Source organism: Carcharodon carcharias, chromosome 10, assembly GCF_017639515.1.
Source record: "Carcharodon carcharias isolate sCarCar2 chromosome 10, sCarCar2.pri, whole genome shotgun sequence".
Classification (NCBI taxonomy): Eukaryota; Metazoa; Chordata; class Chondrichthyes; order Lamniformes; family Lamnidae; genus Carcharodon; species Carcharodon carcharias.
The window spans coordinates 93,957,885-93,981,092 of record NC_054476.1 but is presented as its reverse complement, the minus strand read 5'-3'; the positions used below and the strand labels follow the sequence as shown (position 1 = coordinate 93,981,092).

Below are 23,208 nucleotides of genomic sequence, written 5' to 3'. Positions count from 1 at the left end.
CACTGACCTTATAAACGCAGATTAATTAAACCTAGGTTTGTTTCATTTGCCTTTACATTAGGGTTGTTTATCAGTTTCTTAATCGAGCTTTTTGCAGTCATCTATAGTTAAAACTTTAATTCTAAAAATAAAAGTTATATTCTAAAACATACGAATTATGAATTGGATTTTCATGACAGAAGTCTCACTATGACATCTTGTACTCCGTTCACTTTGTGCCCATCGATATCTAGTAACTTAATTTCAGGTCGGTGATACCATTTTATTTGTTTGCTTTTAAATTCTTGATTATTCCCCCCTCCCCTTCTATTCCCATCTGCATGCATGACCCCTATGACACCACAGCACCCCTGACCCACCCATATCTTTCTGCTCCATGATGAATGGTGTGTTGATCAAGCAGACTCTTTGTCCTGGATCATGTTGAACTTCTTGAGTGTTGTTAGAGCTACACTTGTCCAGGCAAGTGGAAAATATTCCATCACACTCATGATTTGTGCCTTGTAGATGGTGGACAGCCTTTGGGGAGTTGGGAACTGAATTAGTCATTGCAGAATTCCCAGCCTCAGATCTGTTCTTGTGGCCACTGTATTTATATGACTGTTTCAGTTAGGTTTTTGGTCAACAGTAACCCTCAGGATGTTGATGGTGGGGAATTCAGCAAAGCGAATACTCACTCTTCAAACTGATCTGTGAGAAACACTTCTTGAACCAGCACAGACTGAATGAACTCAAAAATATCACATTGGCCCACCAGGATGTTAGGGCCACTTGATCCTTTCAACTTCAACTTAATGAACTTTGAAAATATTATTTCACTTTCACCAATATGTTGGGACTGTTTTCTTGTTTCAATTCATTTTGTTACTTCAAACCTCAGAATACACAGGCAATAACTGCAGAATCAGATCTTTAATGAGACATTGCACTACACAAGCCATTGTGTGTACAGGGTCTTTCATGAACTTGCCATTGAAATGAGAACTTGGATAGATAACACTTCGCAATCCCAGCATAAGTACAACATACAGCGATTAAATTACAGCTCCTGCTATTTGTACATTCCATGCATGCTACCTCTAAATAATAGTTCGTATTGATGCATAAAAGTGACATCAGAATAACAACATGGAGACATGATGCACTTATGTTCCCTCTATCTCTCCTAATCATTCTGTTACCATAGTTACGTGGTCCACAATTTTATTACTTGTAAGCACAGTGAATGGATCAACATGTCCCAAACTAAAAACACGGATGAATGACTTTCACACATTCCATCAGTAACCTTAGGTCCACTTGCACAGCACTGCTTAGCAGAAAGCTGCTTTAACTCATTGTACCTTGATCCCACAAACGGTCCAGCACAATGGTGGTGTAAGTTGTCATTTCCACATCATTATTTTGGGCCTTATCATTAATGTGCAAGAGAAAGGAAGAGCTAGTTAGTAACTTGGACAATCCCAGTTAAACTTCTGACACTATTGGAGCTTGATTGTTGCATCAAGTTTGGCTGTGCTCACTGTTTCCTGTGTGGCACATTTCTGGTCTTGACCATATTATCAGATGGATATGACAGGGATACAGTGTGCTATTTTATAGGGAGGCAAGGCAGCAGCATTTAGAGAACACATTCAAAGTAATTGAGCAATCACTGCTAATTTGTAATATACACAGCAGGTTCCAACAGCCTCTGGACGAGCAAACCATTTTACCGCTTTGGGTGTGACTCTTTGCAAGTTTTGCTGAAGAGGCAATCTTTCAGATGTTGGTGTGCATTTTGAAGATTTTCAATTCTTTTTCAGTTCCAGTGTTGCTTTTTGTCAGCCTGAGAAAGGAGTCGTTGGGTTGTGTTGTTTCCTCTGTTATAGGTTGTATATTCATGTTTCAGGGATACTATGGACAGTGCGAAGCAGAGTGCTGCTCTATGTCTGTTGCGGTTGTACAGAACATCTCCTGATCTGGTACCCATGGAAGAATGGACGTCACGAGTGGTTCATCTTTTGAATGACCAGCACTTGGTACACCATTCAAGATTTCCTTCCAATAATGTATAATCACTGAAGGATCATTATAGTTTTTTTGATTGCCCTATGTCTCCTCCATCCAGGGTGTTGTAACTGCTGCTACCAACCTGATCACTATACTTGTGCAGAAGAACCCTGAAGAGTTTAAAACTTGTGTTTCAATGGCGATTTCAAGGTTGAGCCGGGTAATATGTTCTTTTGCTTTGTTTGTGTGTAGCACTTCACTGTCAGCTGACATGAAGAGAAATGTAAAATGAGAAAGAGTGCAACTGCACACACCCTGGAGGGTCAAGTATAGTTTATTGTGGGAACATGAATCCTATAGGGCAGGATGTAGTTTAGTGTGGGAATTGATCTAGCATCAGTTACATTTTGCAGAAGAGAGTTCCAAGCTTCTTGTCACCCTTTTCATGAAGAAACATCTCCTAATTTCAACACTAAAAGGCCTGACTCTGAATTATTTTGACTATGTGCCCAGTCCTAGACTCCCCAACGAGCAGAAATGGTTTCTACCAATCTATCCCTTTGATCAAATGCTCTGTAACCTTCTAAATTCCAAGGAATACAACCCTAGTTTATTTATTTGTTCCTTGTAGTTTTTTGCCCTTTGACTACAGTTCTAGTAAAGCTATCCTGCACTCCCTCTAAGGCCAATGCATCCTTTCTTAGGTGTGGTGCTCAGGTCTGCTCACAATATCCTAGGTGTGGTCTGACCAGGGCTTTGTGTAGCTGAAGCACATTTTCTACCCACTTCTAGTCCTCTAAAAATAAGGAGCAGCATTCCATGAGCCCTTTTGATTAAATTTTGTACCCACTCATGTCATTTTAATGAGCCGTGTACCTGGACCTCAAATTCTTTGAACCTCCACTTTTTCTCATTTTTCACCAATTAAAAAGTATCCTGTTTTATCCTTTCTAAGTCTAAAATGGAAAATCTTACATTTATTTACATTGAAATCCATTTGTCACATTTTTTACCTATTCATTTAATCTATCAGTAATACTATTTAATTTTGTGCTTCCATCTACACAACTCATAATACTGCCTAACTTTGTGTCAAGTTTATATATATATATAGCCTTTTATCATAATATCTAAGTCATTAAAGAATACAATGAATAGATGTCTTGCAAGACATTGCAAGATGTCTCTCTGATAGCCCAGGTAAATAACATCACTAGTAGTCCCCTGTCCACTACTTTAGTCACCATCTTTGGAAAATTAAACCAGATACACTAGGCATGACCTATCTATTTTTTATTCAGCCATGGCATGTAAGTGCATGGTAAGGCCAGCGTTGATTCCTGTGAAACTCTAGTCCTAAGTGACGGAGCATTGTGGTTTGGGAACATCAGCTCTGGAGGATGTGATAAAATTTAGCGTTGGAATGAGAAGGCTATAGGGTACTGTGAAGTTTTTAAGAGGAAATGTGAATCCCGTAGTGTGGATTGTACTTTGATGTGGGGATGTGAATATTGTAGTGTGGAGTATAGTTTAATGTGGGAGTATGAATATTATGTTGTGGAGATAAAAGCAAAAAACTGCAGATGCTGGAAATCCCCCCAAAAAAACCTGGAAAAATTCAGCAGGTCGGACAGCACTTGCGGAGAGGAACACAGTTAATGTTTCGAGTCTGAATGACTCTTCAACAGAACTAAGGAAAGATAGAAAAGAGGTGAAATATAAACTGGTTTAAGGGAGGGGTGGGACTGATAGAGCTGGATAGAGGCCAGTGATAGTTGGAGATAACCAAGAGATGTCATAGACAAAAGGACAAAGAGGTGTTGAAGCTGGTGATGTTATCTAAGGAATGTGATAATAAAGGTACAGATAGCCCTAGTGGGGGTGGGGTGGGAGAAGGGATCGAAATAGGCTAAAAGGCAGAGATAAAATAATGGATGGAAATACATTTAAAAATAATGGAAACAGGTGGGAAAAGAAAAATCTATGTAAATTATTGGAAAAAAGGGGGATCGGAAAGTGGATGGGGATGGAGGAGAGAGTGCATGATCTAAAATTGTTGAACTCAATATTCAGTCCTGAAGGCTGTAAAGTGCCTAGTCGGAAGATGAAGTGCTGTTCCTCCAGTATTGTATTGTGGAGTATAGTTTAGTGTGGGAATGTGAATATTGTAGTATGGAGTATAGTTTAGTGTGGGACTGTGAATGCGAGAGTGTGGAGTATAGTATAGAGTGGGAATGTGAATCCTGTAGTGCGGAGTATAGCTTAGTGTGGGAATGTGAATGCTATAGTATGGAGTATAGCTTAGTGTGGGAATGTGAATATTGTTGTGTTGAATATAGTTTAGTGTTGGAATGTGAATATTGCAGTGTGGACTGTAGCTTAGTGTGCGAATGTGATTACTGTAGTGCGGAGTATTGTTTACTATGGGAATGTGAATCCTGTACTGTGGAGTATAGCTTAGTGCGGGAATGTGAATCCTGTAGTGTGGAGTATAGTTTAGTTTGGGAACGTGAATATTGTAGTGTGGAGTATAGCTTACTATGGGAATGTGAATATTGTTGTGAGTATAGTTTAGTGTCGGAATGTGAATATTGCCGTATGGACTGTAGCTTAGTGTGAGAATGTGTTTACTGTAGTGTGGAGTATAGTTTACTATGGGAATGTGAATCCTGTAGCGTGGGAATGTGAAGATTGTTGTGTGGAGTATGGTTTAGTGTAGGAATATGATTATTGGAGTGTGGGAATGTGAATATTGTCGTGTGGAGTCTAGTTTAGTTTTGGAATGTGAATATTGTAGCGTGAAGTATAGTTTAGTGTGGGAATGTGAATATTGTAGTGTTGGGTATAGTTTAGTGTGAGTGTGCATATTGTCGTGTGGAGTACAGTTTAGTGTGGGAATGTGAATATTTTACCGTGGAGTCTAGATTAGTGTGGGAATGTGAATGTTGTGTGTAGTATATTTTAGTGCTGGAATGTGAATCCTATAGTGTGGAGTATTGTTTAGTGTGGGATTGTGAATGTTGTAGTGTGTTGTATAGTTTAGCACTGGAATGTGAATCCTATAGTGTGATGTATAGTTTAGTGTGGGAATGTGAATATTTTAGTGTGGAGTGTAGTTTAGTGTGGGAATGTGAATGTTGTAGTGTGGAGTATAGTTTAGTGTGGGAATGTGAATGTTATGTGTAGTATAGTTTAGCGCTGGAATGTGAATCCTATAGTGTGACGCATAGTTTAGTGTGGGAATGTGAATATTTTAGCGTGGAGTATAGTTTAGTGTGGGAATGTGAATGTTGTAGTGTGTAGTATAGTTTAGTGCTGGAATGTGAATCCTATAGTGTGACGTATAGTTTAGTTTGGGAATGTGAATATTTTAGTGTAGAGTATAGTTTAATGTGGGAATGCGAATATTGTCATGTTGAGTATAGTTTAATGTGGGAATGTGAATCCTACTGTGTGGAGTATGGATTAGTGTGGAAATGTGAATATTTTAGTGCGGGGTATAATTTAGTGTGGGAATGTGAATCCTGTAGTGCGGCGTATAGTTTAATGTTAGAATGTTAATATTGCCGTGTGGACTATAATTTAGTATGAGAATGTGATTATCCTAGTGCGGAGTATAGTTTAGTGCGGGAATGTGAATATGTTGTGTGGAGAATAGTTTAGTTTGGGAATGTGAATATTGTAGTGTGAAGTATTGTTTAGTATGGGAATGTGAATATTCTAGTGTGGAGTATAGTTTAGCGTCTCAATGTGAATATTGCCGTGTGGACTGTAGCTTAGTTTGAGAATGTGATTACTGTAGTGCGGAGTATAGTTTACTGAGGGAATGTGAATTCTGTAGTGTGGGAATGTAAACATTGTAGTGTGGAGTATAGTTTAGTGTAGGAATATGAATATTATAGTGTGGGAATGTGAATATTGTATGGAGTCTAGTTTAGTTTTGAAATGTGAATATTGTAGAGTGGAGTATAGTTTAGCGTGAGAATGGTGAATATTGTGGTGTGTAGCATAGTTTAGTGGGGAAATATGAATTCTAAATTGTGGAGTAAACTTTAGTGTGGGAATGTGAACATTTTAGCGCGGGGTATAGTTTAGTTTGGGAATGTGAATATTGTAGTGTGGAGTACAGTTTAATTTTTGGAATGTGGATATTGTAGCGTTGCATATAGTTTAATGTTGGAATGTGAATTTTGCCGTGTGGACTATAAGTTACTGTGAGAATGTGATTATTGTAGTGCAGAGTATAGTTTAGTGTGGGAATGTGAATATTTTAGTGTGGAATATAGTTTAGTGTCTTAATGTGAATATTGCAGTCTGGAGTGTACTTTACTGTGGGAATGTGAATATTGTCGTGTTGAGTATAGCTTAGTGTTGAAATGTGAATATAGCAGTGTGGACTGTAGCTTAGTGTGGGAATGTGAATATTGTAGTGTGGAGTATAATTTAGTGTAGGAATATGAATATTGTAGTGTGGGAATGTCAGTATTGTCATGTGGAGTATAGTTTAGTGTGTGAATGTGAATATTGCAGTGTGGCGTTTAGATTAGTGCGGGAATGTGAATGTTTTAGCACAGAGTATAGTTTAGTGCTGCAATGTGAATCCTATAGTGTGGAGTATAGTTTAGTGTGGGAATGTGAATATTATAGTGTGAGGTATAGTTTAGTGTGAGAATGTGAATATTGTAGTGTGAAGTATAGTTTAGTGTGGGAATGTGAATATTGTCATGTGAGGTATGTGAATGTTGTGTTGAGTATAGTTTAATGTGGCAATGTGAATGTTCAACTCCGGAGTACAGTTTAGTGTGAGAATGTGAATGTTTTAGTGTGGAGCATAGTTTCGCAGAGGAATGTGAATATTGTAGTGTGTAGTATAGTTTAGTGCTGGAATGTGAGTCCTGTGGTGTGGAGTCTAATTTAGTGTGGGAATGTGAATATTATCGTGTTGAGTACAGTTTAGTTTGGGAATGTGAATATTGTCGTGTGGAGTATAGTTTAGTGTGAGAATGTGAATATTTTATTGTCGAGTCTTGTGTGGGTATATGAATAATTTAGTGTGGAGTACAGTTTAATGTGAGAATGTGAATGTTTTAGTGTGGAGCATAGTTTAGTTTGGGAATGTGAATATTGTAGTGTTGGGTATAGTTTAGTGTTGGAATGTGAATTTCGCAGTGTGGACTGTAATTTAGTGTGAGAATGTGATTATTGTAGTGCAGAGTATAGTTTACTTTGGGAATATGAATCCTGTAGTGTGGGAATATGAATATTTTAGTGTGGAATATAGTTTAGTGTCTTAATGTGAATATTGCAGCCTGGACTGTAATTTACTGTGGGAATGTGAATATTGTCGTGTTGAGTATGGTTTAGTGTTGGAATGTGAATATTGTAGTGTGGGCTGTAGTTTAGTGTGAGAATGTGATTATTGTAGCGTGGAGCGTAGTTTACCATGGGAATGTGAATATTGTAGTGTGGAGTATAATTTAGTGTAGGAATATGAATATTGTAGTGTGGGAATGTGAATATTGTTGTGTGGAGTATAGTTTAGTGTGGGAATTTGAATCCTGTAGTGTGGAGTATAGTTTAAGGTGTGAATGTGAATGTTGTAGTGTGTAGTATAGTTTAGTGCTGGAATGCGAATCTTATAGTGTGGAATATAGTTTAGTGTGGGAATGTGAATCCTATAGTGTGGAGTATAGTTTAATGTGGCAATGTGAATATTCAACTCTGGAGTACAGTTTAGTGTGAGACTGTGAATGTTTTAGTGTGGAGCATAGTTTAGCATAGGAATGTGAATATTGTAGTGTGTAGTATAGTTTAGTACTGGAATGTGAGTCCTGTAGTGTGGAGTATAATTTAGTGTGGGAATGTGAATATTATCATGATGAGTATTGTTTAGTGTGGAAATGTGAATATTGTAGTGTGGGACATAGATTTGTGTGGGAATGCCCACTAGTGTGGACTATAGTTTAGTGTGGGATTGTGAATCCTATAGTGTGGGGTATAGTGTGAGAATGTGAATGTTGTAGTGTGGGGATGTGAATGTTGTAGTATGGAGTATCGTTTAGTGTGGGAATATGAATGTTGTAGTGCGGAGGATAGTTTAGTGTGGAAATGTGAATATTGTAGCGTGGAGTATGGTTTAGTGTGGGAATGTCAATCCTTTAATGTGATCTATAGTTTAGTGTGGAATATAGTGTGGGAATGTGAATGTTGATGCGTGGTGTATATTTGAATCTGAGAATGTGAATCCCATAGTGTGGACTGTAGTTTAGCATGGGATTGTGAATCCTATAGTGTGGAAATGTGAATGTTGTAGTGTGGAGTATGGTTTAGTGTGGGAATGTGAATCCTGTAGTGAGGGTTTAGTTTAGCGTGGGATTTTGAATCCTATAGTGTTGAGTGTAGTTTAGCATGGGAATGTGAACCCTATTATGTGAAGCATAGTTTTAGTGTGGGAATGTGAATGTTGTAGTGTGGAGTAGGTTTATTGTGGGAATGTGAATGTTGTAATGTGGAGTAGTTTTATGGTGGGAATGCGAACCCTGCAGTGCGGAGTTTAATTTAGTATGGTAAGGTGAATATTGCGTGGAGTGCAGTTTAGTGTGGTAATGTGGATGTCGTAGTATGAAGTACAGTTCAGAGAGGGTTTGTGAGTATTGTATTGTGGGTACAGCTTAGTGCGGGAATGTGATTATTGTTGTGTAGAGATGTTGAGAAGATGTTTCCACTAGTGGGGGAATCTCGAACTAAGGGCCGTCGTTACAGAATAGGGGAGCACTCATTTAAACCTGACGTGTGAAGGAATTTCTTCTCTGAGGTAGTGAATGTCTGGAATTCTCTACCTCAGAGTTGTGGAGGCTAGATTAATGAAAGTATTTAAGGAGGAGATAGATACATTTTTGAAATATCAGCGAGTTGAGGGCTATGTGGTGCTGGCATAAAAGAGGAGTTGAGGCCTAGGACAGATCAGCCATGATCTTATTGAATGTGGGGCAGACTTGAGCGGCTGAATGGCCTAATTCTGCTCCTATTTCTTATGCTCATACGGAGTATGTTTTCATGTGGGATTGTGATTATTGTAGTGTGGAGTATAGTTTAATGTGGGAACGTGAATATTGTCGTGTGGAGCACGAATTCAAATGAAATTATCAATTCATCCTCAGTCTCAAAAACATTTTAGGGATGAGAGTTCTCAATTTGCAGTTGTCTTTTTGTGATGGGGTACTTCCTGACATCACCCTGAAATGGCTTTACTCTAATTTTAAGGTTATGTCTCCTGATTCTGCACTTTGCCACTGGAGAAAATAATTTCTCTCTATCTACCCATTAACTCTTTTGATGTACTTCAATTCGCTCACCTCATTTATGTTCTCTACTCTCATGATATCTGGCATTCTTATCTGACTCCCTGTATTACACGTTGATGTTTGAATGAGGGTTTTCATACACTCGTGACGACCTTCCATTACAGTAGCTACTGTGAAAACAAGGATTAGAAATTATATGGTGCTGAGTGACATCTTGAAGCACTGTGCATTTAGCAGTGCAGTGATTGTGATGTAGGCAAACTAGGCCTGTGGACACTAGAATGGTTAGAATACTTGATTCAGAATTGAAAAATGGTTGTTAATACTCAGTAGCAAATTTTTAAATGAAGTGTCTTGATGTGTGATTGAAAAAGAATAGGATCACACTATCTTGGTGATGGGTCCCTTGGTTGGTTTGGTCAGGTTGCATAGGACTTCCTGCCTTTATTTGAACTGTGTCATACTTTTTGTTATTTCAGATTGTATCATCTGCTTCGACTGACCTCCAGGACTACACCTATTACTTTGTCCCGGCACCTTGGCTTTCAGTGAAGCTTCTTCGGCTGTTGCAGTGCTATCCTCCACCAGGTGAGGCCATCCATACCTTTGCCAGGGGAGCCACCCAGTTCCCCGCTGGGGTGAACTGTAATCATTTTCATGGATAACACCATCATCCAGTTTCGAGCAATCTGTTTATAGCAAATGACCCCATGTTTTGTCCTTGATCTGTGTATTTTGTGGTGAATTGCTTGTTGTCATTCACTGGGCTCACTAATGAAGAGTGGCGATTTGGATGAAATAGCAGAAAGCTGCTGGCCACGAAGGTCTCACTGGGTAACACCATGTGTACTCGTGTAAAATTCGCGTTTTTAAGACTCAACTTTTAGCCAAAAAAGTACACGAGTATTATTTTCAAGGGGTTGAAATCCTCACACTATCACAGCTTTACCGGGTTGGAGATTGTTCCCACCAACCCCACCTCCAAAAGTAGCACAAATGAATCCAAGAAGTATTTTTATGATTCAATTTTTATTTGTAAATAAGTAATAACCACAGTAGAAATGGATATTAATTTATGTACACTAATCAAATAGAAAAGCCATATATAAAAATTTATACAATTTCATGCAGTTTTTGTTCATTGGCAGCAAAGCATGCACTCAACGTGTATTCAAATCCATAAAAATTGCTGTCCTCCTTGTCTTCAGAACAAAATAACAAGTCCTAATCTCCTTGATTGGCATCATTATATGGATAATCAACATCATCTTCACCAGCAACCACGTCACCATCAGCCATACCCACTAATAATCACCTTATATGCCATCAAGTGCATTGGATCGCCCACATTCTTGAATGATTTGACGACAGCCGCTGTTCCAATTTCATCCCAGGCTTCTTCAACCCATTCACACAGGGTTGCTAACGTCAGAGGCCGTAGGGCTGCCTCCTTGGTGAATGTCTTCTCTCCAACAATCGTGCAGTCATTGCACTTTGTTCTCAATTCTTGAAGGGTTTGTTTAGAGAGACACCAATGTTTGAACAAGCCTGATTCGACCACTGCGAACCACTGCAGTGTCACTGTTTTGTGATCTAACTTCAGCAACAAAGTCATTAACGAGGTGTGATTTGAACGTGTCCCAGATGAGAAGACTTTTTTCTTTTCGTAATCCTACTGGCTGGAAACTCCACACTTTCTTTAATCATATTCTCAAGCCATCTTCATCCATCCATCCTTTATTGTGAACGTGGATGACCACGCCTTTGGGGTTTACTGTTTTGGGAGCGTTTATCTCGAATTTCACGATTGGCTTAAGCTTTGTCCCGCCGGACATGCACAACAGCACAGCTGTGAATGTTACAACTGGGATGGTAGGAGTGCACTGTCTGCCTCTCGTCTCACTAGTCCATGGGTCGCAACATATATTTAAATGATTTCCCAAGCTAGCTATATGGCCAAACGTGTTTTCAGAATGACCTCTGAATGAGCAGTTTTTTTCAATAAACAAAATTACTAGTTTATTATTAAACCAGACTTAAATAGAAAGGCAAAGCTTATTAACATGCAGTATGAAATATGAAGGTCTTTCGAAATAAGTCACACATACACACAAAAAATAAAAGCAGAAGAATTCTGCCAAAGGTTCAAAGTCAGTGGTTCAAAGGGGAAATGTGTACACGGTGGGATCCTTGAAATGGCATCCGGGTTATACGGTTGGTCCGCGAGACAGTTGCTGACTCTTGTACTGCTTTTCAGATGGGCTCGAGGAACACTCAAGGGTACTCAAATCCAGCACATAGAGCAACTCAGGAGCAGCTTTTATTCACTTCTGGCTGTAGACTGGCGCTGGACTGCAAAAAGGCTGCTGTCTTCCTCACAAGCAATTGGACCTTCTCTTAAAAGCAAAAGAAAAACCCACATCAAATGCAGTTTTATGCATAGTTTTTTTTCCAGAGCCAGAAAACCTCCTTTGTACACGGTTGACCAGGGTCAGGACTTGTAGTTTCTTTACAACTGTTTAAATACCTTTTCTTGTAAATGGATGTCTCTTCCAAGAAAAGCAATCAGAGTTCAAGCATTAACCCTGTCAGAAACAGCGCCTTTTAAAATGCAAATTCTTCTAGGATGTTAAGTTGCTGAAGATAAGCTGTTTTCTGTGATTGAAGTGTTCATGACAGAATCTACTGTTTTCATGGCTAGTTGCCTTCAGTAACCCTGTTTTCTCTCCAACTCTGCAATTATGACACAGCTGATGGTAAATGCTGAACTGCTCAAATCCCAAAGGGAAACGTGAAACAACTGTTCTGCAATTTGTATATTTATTTCAAGGTGCATGTCTTGAATTCAGTAGTATTAAGTCCACCGAGTCTTAGCGGGTTTTTACAAAACTAAATTAAATGTTTATTAATAAAAGAAATAATTTTAAGTACATACATAGGTCTACAAATTACTACTATGATAACTCCCAGCTCCCTTGATTAATCTAACTCCCAGTTACACCTCCGTTAAGGCATGAGTAAATCAACGTAGATTTTGAAAGACCCAGGCAAAGCAACACGAGACCCTGAACAGTCAAATTCAAAGTGAGTTTTCTTAACCTCAGTTCTTTGTAGACAGCAGCTTGAGGCTTAGGTGCTGGCGGCTTTTCACACGTGTGTTAGATATTAAAATGCCTGCCCTTACACACAGCCTTCTCTCCTTTATACATATTTTCCCCTTTGAATGCAAATTCCCATTGTTTCACTATGTTTTTGGATTTTACCTCTAATAATAAAACCTATCATAATACTAATTTTACCACTAATCTTTGGGAAAAATAAACACACTGTTTCTTAACTTTTTCTTGCTAGGTGTAACATTTCACCCCCACCTTTGAATTCAAGCTACTCTGTGGTTTATTTAAAAATGCAAATGTTCCCTTTACACCTCATATTCTAAAACTTCACCCATGTTTACTTATTTAGCATTTCAAGCCTAGCTTCTCTTCTTACATCAAAGCCTTCAGACCAGCTATTTTTAATTCAATTAAGCCCCCCCACAAACACGTACTCCCCATTATTATTGTGCTTTACAATAAATTCCAATAACATTATGAAAAGCATTATTTCTTCCTGACATTTCCCTCCTTATTAAAAAATAAACCGTCATAATTTGAAACGATGATTTCATTTTCTGAACCTATCTTATATTAGCTCCAAATTTATTACACTATTACATTACTAGGTGCATGTATTAACATAACAATATACAAACCCTTCGTATCAACAAATCATTCCAGTCCAGTGTCCAGTTTTTAAATGTCCAATTTTTCTCTTTAAGCTTCAAACTCTTGACAAAGCACCTGCCATCAGATTTTCTTGTCCAGTCACATGCATAATTTGTAGATTAAATGTTTGCAGCAAAAAACTTCATCTGAATAGCCTTGCACTTTTGCCTCGAAATTTGTTCAGAAACTTTAAAGGATTGTGGTCTGTATAAACAATCGTTTCTGATGAATTGTTTGCAACATAAATTTCAAAATTCTGCAATGCTAACACCAGACCTGAAGTTTCCTTTTCAATCGTTGAATATCTTCTTTGTTGTACATTCAACTTTTGTGAAAAATACCCGATCGGTTTTCCAATTCCACTGTCGTCGCTTTGTAACAGTATGGCCCCAATGCCTATATTACTTGCATCAACAGCCAACTTAAATTGCTTGGCATAATTTGGTACTGCCAAAATTGGTGTCATAGTCAATACTGTTTTCAAACTGCCAAATGCCTTCTGACGCTCCAGTGTCCATTGAAACTTCTTGTTCTTTTTTACATAATTCAATGGAGCAACCACACTGCTAAAATTTGCTACAAATTTCTGGTAAAACTCACTCATGCCCAGAAATATCAGAACTTCATGCTTTGTTGTAGGCTCGGGGAAATCCACGATAGCCTTGACTTTCACATCTCTTGGAGCCACCTTAACCATGTCCAATGGTATGGCTTCAATATGTAACTTAAGCTTTTGAAAACTCACTTTTAGCCAAGTTCATCAACAAATTAGCTTGCAATCGATTAAGTAATTCTTCCAGATGTTGTAAATGCTCCGCCCATGTCCGATTGAAAACTATCAAGTCGTCAATATAAACAACACATTTGCTCAGACCTGCAATTACTTTGTCAGGTTTTGAAATGTGCAGGTGCATTTTTCAAACCAAACAGCATGGCTTTAAACTGATAAAGTCCATCTGGTGTCCCAAAAGCTGATATCTCCTTTGCTGTCTCTGATAGCGGTACTTGCCAATATCCTCTTAGCAAGTCAACCTTTGTGATAAATTTTGATTGTCCCATTTTCCCAGTGCAATCTTCCAACCTTGGTATAGGATATGAATCCACTTTTGTCACCACATTCACCTTTTGATAACCTACACACAGTCTTTGTGTTCCACCCAGTTTCGGTACAAGCACAATAGGTGTACTCCAGTTACTGCAACTAGACTCAATGATATCGTTTTGAAATAATTTTCTGTGATAATTTTGCCAGATTTAGTCTATAAGGATGTTGCCTTATCGAGGATGGAACCTCTACACATGCATCATATATAGCTAATTTTGTCCTCCCTAGCTTATTCCCATAAATAGCTTTGTGTGACTGCAATAGCTTCTCCAAATCACTTTGAAACCTGTTTGGAAGGTAACTCAATATTACATTTGCATTTTCAAGCACTCCCTCATTATCCAATTTAATTGCAGGAAAATCAATTTCAGAATCCTACATTTCTACCTCTTTCCCTTTATCTACCACCACTAACACCTCCTTTGGACCGCTTCCCTGTCAAAGTACTTTTAAGTATATTTACATGACACACCCTCTGCTTCTTTCTTCTATCTCAAGTATTTATTAAATAATTTACTTCACTCAGTTTCTTTTAAGTCCTGTAAGGCCCTCTAAATCTTGCCTTTAATGAGTCACCGTGCTGTGACATCTTTAAACGTTCCCTAGCTAATTCACATTCTCTGTCCAATCTCACTGAAGTTTGATACATAATCCAGGAGAGTAGTTCCCAAATTTTGATCCGCCAATTTTTCATGACTTAATTTGTGGTCCCCTTACCTCACGACCATGAACTAGTTCAAAAGGACTAAAACCAGTAGGTGCATTAGGAGCGTCCCTAATAACAGATAACATGAATAAAATTCTCCGACCCTAATCCTGTGGATAATCCTGACTATATGCCCTCATCGTAGCTTTTAGAGTTTGATGCCATCTTTCCAAAGCCCCTTGTGACTCAGAATGGTAAGCTTGTTGACTTAAACTGTTTTATTCCCAAACTTCATTAATTCCTTAAACTGCTGTGACATGAAATTTGAACCCTAGTCTGATTGACATGATATTTGAACCCTGATCTGATAGTATTTCTTTAGGTGAACCATATCTTGTAACAAAACTTAGTCAACTCTTCCATGATTTCCTTTGTTGTAATATTTCTCAAAGTTATCGCTTCAAGAAACCTTGTAGACACATTGATTGTTGTCACTAAGTACTGATTTCCGCTTTTAGTCTTAGGGAGGGGTCCTACACAATCAATCATGACCCTAGTGAAAGGTTCTTCCAATGTTGGAATTGGAATTAAAGGTGCTGGCTTAATCACTGTTTTTGGTTTCTCTATCACCTGACATGTGTGACATGTTCTACATAATTTGATTACATCCCTAAGCAATCCAGGCCAATAAAAATGTTTTTGTACTTCTGCCTGTGCCTGTCTAATTCCTAAATGTCCCCCAATTGGAATTTCATGAGCTATCCTCAGAATCTCATTTTTATGTCCAAATGGTATTACAATCTGATGCACCTCCTTCCAGCTTTCATTTGCTGAAGAATGATGATACCTCCATTTTCTCATTAAAACATTACCTTTAAGGTAATAACATTTTGGAATACACTTTGCCTCTGTTTCTGAGTAAGCTGTCTGATATAGCTGTTTTATTTGAGAATCCTTTTTCTGCAACTCCACCATCTGCCTTGACTTAAACACCTCAGCTGCTTTGTCTTCCAGTCTTTCTTCTTGAACAATGTCATCAAAAACAGTGCCAGCTAATTGGACTTCCACATCTTCTCTCTGCCTTTGAACTTCCTGTTCTTCTTGTTTCATCCTATGAGCCTGTGATCTTGTTATCACACAATCTGGAAACAATCCAGGATGCTCTCTTTGCAACTCTTTTGTTGAAAACACTTCTACAAATATCTCAACTACCATAGGCATTACTCACATCTGGAACCCAGCTACATCATTACCCAAAATAAATTGAACCCCTGCAATGGGCAATTTTTCCACCACTCCAACAATGACTTTGCCTGTTTTCCACTTGCTCCTTAAATTCACCTTCTGCAATGGAATAGGTTTAGCCTCTCCATGAACCCCACTTATTATCACCTGCTCCTGCATTACTCCTTCTGAACAACAAATATCACTATCCCACAACATTAAGGATTGACTAGCCCCTGTGTCTCTTAAAATTTTAACATGTTTACCTACTCCACCCTGGACAGGTGGAAAGATTTTCCCTTCACACACAAAATCTTTAAACATTTCTGCAATCTGTTCCTCAAAATGTTCTTAAGTAAATTTTGAACACATTCCCACTTCTTTACCTATCACTGATTCTTCCTGCTTTACCTGTACACAAACCTCTGGTTTTTCCTGTGCCTGAACCTCAGAACTGACAATACTTTTACTTCAAGAACTTTTCTGCACCCCAATAATCCCAACAGATTTTCCCTGCAATTTCCAATACACTGGCTTCATATGTCCAACTTTATTATAATGAAACACCTCAATTTTTGAGTGTCACCTCTACCCTCAGCACCTTCCTTTTTGATCTGAGAAAAAACTTCCTGGGAATTTCCAGCTATTCCTCTCCCCTGACTACCCATCTTCCATGCACTTTCCCACTTTCTATCCTTTTCTGATTTAGAAAGGTGACAAAAAAAGATTTAGATCTATGAACTAACTCATAATCATCAGCTTTCTCTGCTGCTTGTCTTACTGTTTGAACCCTCTTCTTCCACATGAATTCTCACTATCAAAGGAATTGAGTCTTTAAATTCTTCCAAAAAGAGTTGCCTCTCTGAGAGCTGCATATGTCATCTCCATCTTTACTGCCTGTATCCACCGGTCAAAATTATTTTGTTTTACTCTTTCAAACTCAATATAAGTTTGCCCAGGCTGTTTTTCCGTATTCCTAAATTTCTGTCTGTATACCTCAGGAACTAACTTATATGTACTCAATATAGCCTTTTTTTTAACCACATCGTAGTTCACTGACATTTCTTCTGACAGTGAAGCATAAACCCCATGTGCTGTACCCACCAAACTGGATTGTAACAACAATGCCCAGTTCTCCTGTGGCCATTTCATTTGCTTAGCTATCTTCTCAAGTGAAATAAAGAATGCTTCAACACCTCTTTCCTCAAAATTTGGATGAGTTTGTACAAATTCGAACATCTCCCCACTGGGTTTTAGGTTAAAGGTTTTCTCATCATCAGAACTTTCCTCAGAATCTGATGTCTCCTTTTTAAAATCCAGCTTTTAAGCCAATACTCCCTGTCTCTTTCCTTCATTCTCTCTTCCATTGCCAACTTTTCCCTTTGGAGATCAAGTTTTCTCATTTCCATTTATTTTTGAAATAATCTTTCTTTTTCCCTTTTTTTTGCTGCCTCTCGTTCAAGTTTTTTTTCATTTCCAATTCTTTTTCCTTTTCATTTTCCTCCAGTTCAAGTTTTCTCAGTTCCTTTGCTTGTTCAAATTCGGGCATCTTCATTTCTAACTGAGGTCACACTACCTCCAGCTGTCAGGTATCACTTCCAACTTCAAATGCTGTGCTATCACTTGAATTATGTCTGTATCCTTTGCCCCTACAGGTAACCTCAACTGCAACTTCTCTGCCAACTCTGTTAACTTACCCTTAGATATTTTTTGCAACCCAATCAGAGTTACATTTTCTACTTCCAAAAAAGTTTAAGCCATCGAAACAGCCATTTTTGCAATCTCACCGCTTTAACATTACCTAATACCAACTCCTGAATTCAAAGTGCTTCTCTTACTTGTAACTTTAAGATTCACCAGCTCCAAACCAATCAAGGAGTATCAGATACATCCCGCAAAGAGCCCCCAATTTTGTTATGGCACAGCCAATGGTAAATGCTGAGCTGCTCAAATCCCAAAGGGGGAAACATCAAACAATTGCCTCAACTGTTCTGCAACTTGTATATTTATCTTGAGATACGTGCCTTGAGTTCAGTAGTAAATAGTCCACTGAGTCTTAGAGGGATTTTTACAAAACTATATTAAACATTTATTAATAAAATAAATGATTTTAAGCACATCCATAGGACTACAAGTTACTACTATGATAACTCCCAGCTCCCCTGATTAATCTAACTCCCAGTTAAATCCCTGTTAAGGTAAGAGTAAAACAACATAGATTTCAACAGACCCAGGCAAAGCAACACGAGACCCTTCAGTTCTTTGTATACAGCAGCTTGAGGCTTAGATCTGGAGGCTTTTCACATGTACCTTAGATCTTAAAATGCCTGTCCTTACACACAACCTTCTGCACTTTATACATATTTCCCCTTTGATTGCAAATTCCCATTATTTCACTATGCCTTTAGACTTTACCTCTCTAATAATAAAAATCTACCATAGTACTAATATTACAGTAATCTTTGGGGAAAATAAACACACTGTTTCTTAACTTCTTGCTAGTTGTAACATTTCACCCCCCCCCCCCCCCTTTTGAATTCAAGCTACTCTGGTTTATTTAAAAGTGCAAATGTTCCCTTTACACCTCACATTCTAAAACTTCACAAATGTTTACCTATTTAGTATTTCAAACATAGCTTCTCTTCTGACATCAAAGCCTTCAGATCAGCTGTCTTTAATTCAATTAAGATGAGCACACGCACACACAGACCCCACTATTAGTCTACAATAAACTCCAAAAGCATTATGAAAATTATTATATCTTCCTGACAACGTTCACCATTTGGCTGGCTGACAGGTTAAAATTTTTGGGTCCCTCATCCGAGTTCCCAATACAGGTGAACCTGTTTCCATTCTTTTATTGATGTTTGATTATAAACTGCTGAAATGTGATAAGCCTGTCAACAAGTTCTGCTGAGAGACGCTGTGACACCTTGGTCTTCTATTGTAGTACAAAGTTGTTTCTCTTCATAAACCTGGTACATTATCCAGGGCTGGCTTTGAAATCTGCAATGTCTGATTTTCTTGCTTGTTTCAGGGTGAACGTTCAGATAGATCGACGAGAAACTGAGTGTCAATTCTGACGATTTTCATTGATATTTTTTGCATCTCGAATTTCCAACTGCGGCCACATGCTAGGCTTGATTGCATATATATATTCTTCAGCACCTGCCTAAGCTGTGTGATGAGCTTCCTCCTATCTCTAACATTCTTCCCTGATATCTTGAATTCTGTTGCTACTGCACAATTATTTATCTTTTTGCAGTCTCTGTGACTTAAAGTTTGAACAGGGTTTGTATCTGCTGTTCTTTCTTGATACCATGTTGCTATATTAGTGGGCAGAATTAGTGGGAACGCAGCATGCACCTTTGAGTTTGTAGCCTTGGCATGATGTGTTGAGGTATGCAGACATGAGCTGAACAGTTTGACAGTGTGCTATTCTATGGTTCTATCAGTGAGTAGGTTTGCACCGGGGCGAGTTTGACTTGAGCGGTGAGCAGGTGGTAATTACAAAGAGTTTGGATTTTTTGGCTTTTGTCGGGGGTCGACTTACACACAGGATCAACCATTATTCGAGTATATATAGGATGTATATGCACCCTTTCCAACAGGGCTCACTGGAGCAGGATCACTGGCCAATGTTTCTACCTGTCCAGTTCAGAATTATAGGACAAATCTGCGATCGACTAACTTGGCACAAATCAGGAATTAAACCAGGGATTTAGGTGCTTTCTTAAAGATTTTGTTCTACTTTATAATCTTAATGGAGCTCTATAATGTAACTTAGAGTCTCTCCTAATACTTGAAATGAGGAGTTGCAGTTATCCTTTTCTGTGTCTTTCAGAGGATCCTGCTATTCGAGGGCATCTGACTGAATGCCTTGAAACAATTCTGAACAAGGCTCAGGAGCCTCCCAAGTCAAAGAAAGTGCAACATTCGAATATCAAGAATGCTGTCCTGTTCGAGGCTATTAGCCTTATCATTCTCCATGACAGGTGAATAGAATATGCTTGCAAAAATTGGGTTCAGCTGAGCTATGCAGATGACAAGGGAGAAACTTGAAGTGGTATTCTGCTTACCTGATTATGTGTCCCCTTATTCCAGCTTTCCAACTGTGGCAGGTCTCTTGTTAATTACCTATAAATCTCATCCTTAATTCATTTTCACTGATCAATAGTTATCATTTTCTTCCAACCTGTAAATAGGTTCCTCGTTGCTTCTTGACTCAGCCCAGTCAAACTTTATTACATCTGATTACACATCTTGTCCAAGTCATTTTTTAATTCTGCACAACCTACTCCAGTTCCACTGTCCATTCTAGTTTTCAAATGCACCGGATTCATTTTATGGGCTACATAAGTCCAAATGATGCCATTGAATGACACGGGACGATGTTTAGATTCTCGTTGGAGATGATCATTGCCTGGCACTTGGGTAGCGTGAATGTTACTTGCCACTCGTGAGCCCAAGCCTGAATGTTGTCCAGGTCTTGATGCATTTGGGCATGGGCTGTTTGAGTATTTGAGGAGTCACGAATGGTGTTGAACATTATGCAATCATCAGTGAACAACCCCAACTATGATAAAAGGAAGTTCATTGATGAAGCAGCTGAAGATGGTGGCCCTAGAACACTAGCCTGAGGAACTCTGCAGTGATGTCCTAGAACTTAGATGATTGGTCTCCAACAACCACAACCACCTTCCTTTCTGCTTGGTATGACTCCAACCAGCAGAGAGTTTTTGCCCTGATTCCCATTGACTCCAGTTTTGCTAGGGCCCTCTCTCACACCCCCAGCCCCTCAGAAAACCCCACTCCTCAGCCATCTCACACTCCCATCCCCTCAGCCTCAAATACACATCCATCCCCTCAGCCCTCACACACATCCCCTTTCCCACCATCCCCTCAGCCCACACACATACATGCACACACACAGACCCCACACACCCTTATGCAATGAACCCTGTCTTTCACTCAGTCATACATACACACAGCCATTTCTCTCGCGCACACACACATACGCGTGCTTGTGCGCGTGCGCACACATTCTCTCAGCCCTCAGTGGAGCAATTTTAATTGGGGATGCATAAGAGGTGAGAATTAGAGGAGCGCAGATATCTTGGAGGGTTGTGGAGCTGGAGGAGGTTACAGAGATGGAGGGATTTGGAAACAAGAATGAGACTTTTCAAATCATTAGCTGCTAAATTCCTGTTACACTATTGAATCTTTGATGCTTAGATGCACAGAAGGCCGCAGTTGGTCCATTATGCCTGTGTGAGCTCCGAAACTAATCCCATTGACCTGCTTTTTCTCCATATTCCTGCATCTGCTTTAAATGTTCATCATCTGTCCCATCAATCTCACCATACACGAGCTATTCTGTATGAACTAAATTTTCTCATCTTTCTCCCTCCTCACTCACTCAGTGAGTTTCAAATTGGTGACCCCTCATTACTTAATTGCCAACCAGAAGAATCTCCAGTAAATCCTCCAGTAAGAACCTCCAGTAAATCCCCTTTTAAGCACCTATTAAGTTTTTGGCTTAATCAGTTTAACGGTTGGTTGACAGTTTCATAACAGTGATCCCATTATTTTGTATAATATTATTGTATTTTTATAGTGAGCCCAACCTACTAGTACATGCCTATAATCAGCTGGGGCAGTTCCTGCAACATCATGAGACCAACCTGCGATACCTGGCCCTGGAGAGCATGTGGCTGCTGGCTAGCTCCGAATTCTCTCATGAGGCAGTGAAGACGTACATTGGTACAGTCATCAATGCGCTCAAGGTAACTGCACTTACTCCACCCCCCTGCATTTGTCTGGTTTTACCCCCAACACTGTATTCATTAAAAACACACCATCTGGGTGGGCAAGGAGACATTTTATAACAGGTGTCGCTTTATAGCACTGAAGGTAGCAGAATACATTTGGTCTGTCCAAATACCTGGTCCTGTATATGTCAAACCTGTTAGCAGCACACCAATTTTTACCCAATGCACCTGCATTTACACAGAGAGACCAGCGCATCTATGTTTCTGCACTGCCCTCTGCCCCTGCCTGGCCTTCTGTAGGAAGCACCACCTACTAAGCTCCGCAGTGTGGCCCATGAACAGACTTTGAATTTAACTCATCACTGAGTATCAGAATTGTGAAGTTCCTTTAGTTCTTCCGCCCAGTTCCTTTAGTTCTTCTGTCCCAGTACACTTGGATCTCCATTTTAATCTTTTCCATCCAACTAATTTTGTGCATTGTAGAACTTGCGCACTGATATGAATGTCTTAGTGGAAAATGTGTGATTGTAATTCTGTCCTTTGTTGCCGAGGCAGGTGTTGTGAAAGATTAGATTGAGGGATTGAACATTATCCTTAAAGAAAGCTCTGCTCTGTTGGTCAGTCATAGCCCAATAGCCTGTGGCTCACTGACTTTGCTGTTTGTTTGGCAGACCGAGAGGGATGTGAGTGTGCGACAAAGAGCAGTGGATCTCTTATATGGGATGTGCGACCGGAGCAATGCCCAGCAGATTGTGGCAGAGATGCTGAATTATCTGGAAAATGCTGATTATTCCATTCGGGAAGAAATTGTGAGCCCTCCAATCTTTGAATGATTGTACCTGGTATCCGTTAGTACTCAGACACTTTCTTGTTTCGTTTCCACTCCCTTCCTGTAGTAACAGAAGTTTTACTGGTTCGGAATACAACTTGCTTCCATTTTCTATTAACTCCAGCAAGTTTTCCTGTGTTACACAACACTTAAGGGTGACAGGACAGGTGAAGAACTAGGTTCGACATACATCCCTGGGTGACAGGACAGGTAGGTAAGCAGGTCAGATATAGCACCCATGAGTAACAGGACAGGTGGATAAACAGGTATGATCCAGCACCTATATGTAACAAGTCAGATGGATAACAGGGTGCTCTGCTTGACCAAAAACAGTAATAGAAGCAGAATGCATAAAAGCTTTTGAAAGAGAAGTGAAATAAATATTTGAAGACAAATTTAAATCAGTGTGGGGAAAGGTACTCTGAAATGGGACTGAGGGAGAAGTAAATGAATTAGTAAGTGTATAAACATAGAGCAGGTCTACAGGTATTCAGCAAAATTAATAGCTTAAACAGGGTACTAACTGGGAACAGAGCTTTTGTTTACTTCATCCCTCCATCATTTTCACGT

At 39.2% G+C, this 23,208-nt stretch overlaps 1 protein-coding gene across 2 annotated transcripts in view; it reads left to right on the top strand.

The window, feature by feature from the left end:
- LOC121283185 (AP-2 complex subunit alpha-2-like) overlaps positions 1 to 23,208 on the top strand; it is a 133,986-nt gene that overhangs the window by 13,977 nt on the left and 96,801 nt on the right. For both annotated transcript variants that reach the window (XM_041197413.1, XM_041197414.1), the window contains exons 5-10: positions 1,892 to 2,021; positions 2,111 to 2,212; positions 9,776 to 9,884; positions 19,883 to 20,033; positions 21,656 to 21,824; positions 22,481 to 22,618. In XM_041197413.1, coding sequence (XP_041053347.1) covers positions 1,892 to 2,021; positions 2,111 to 2,212; positions 9,776 to 9,884; positions 19,883 to 20,033; positions 21,656 to 21,824; positions 22,481 to 22,618 — 799 coding nt within the window. The remainder of the gene's footprint in view (positions 1 to 1,891; positions 2,022 to 2,110; positions 2,213 to 9,775; positions 9,885 to 19,882; positions 20,034 to 21,655; positions 21,825 to 22,480; positions 22,619 to 23,208) is intronic.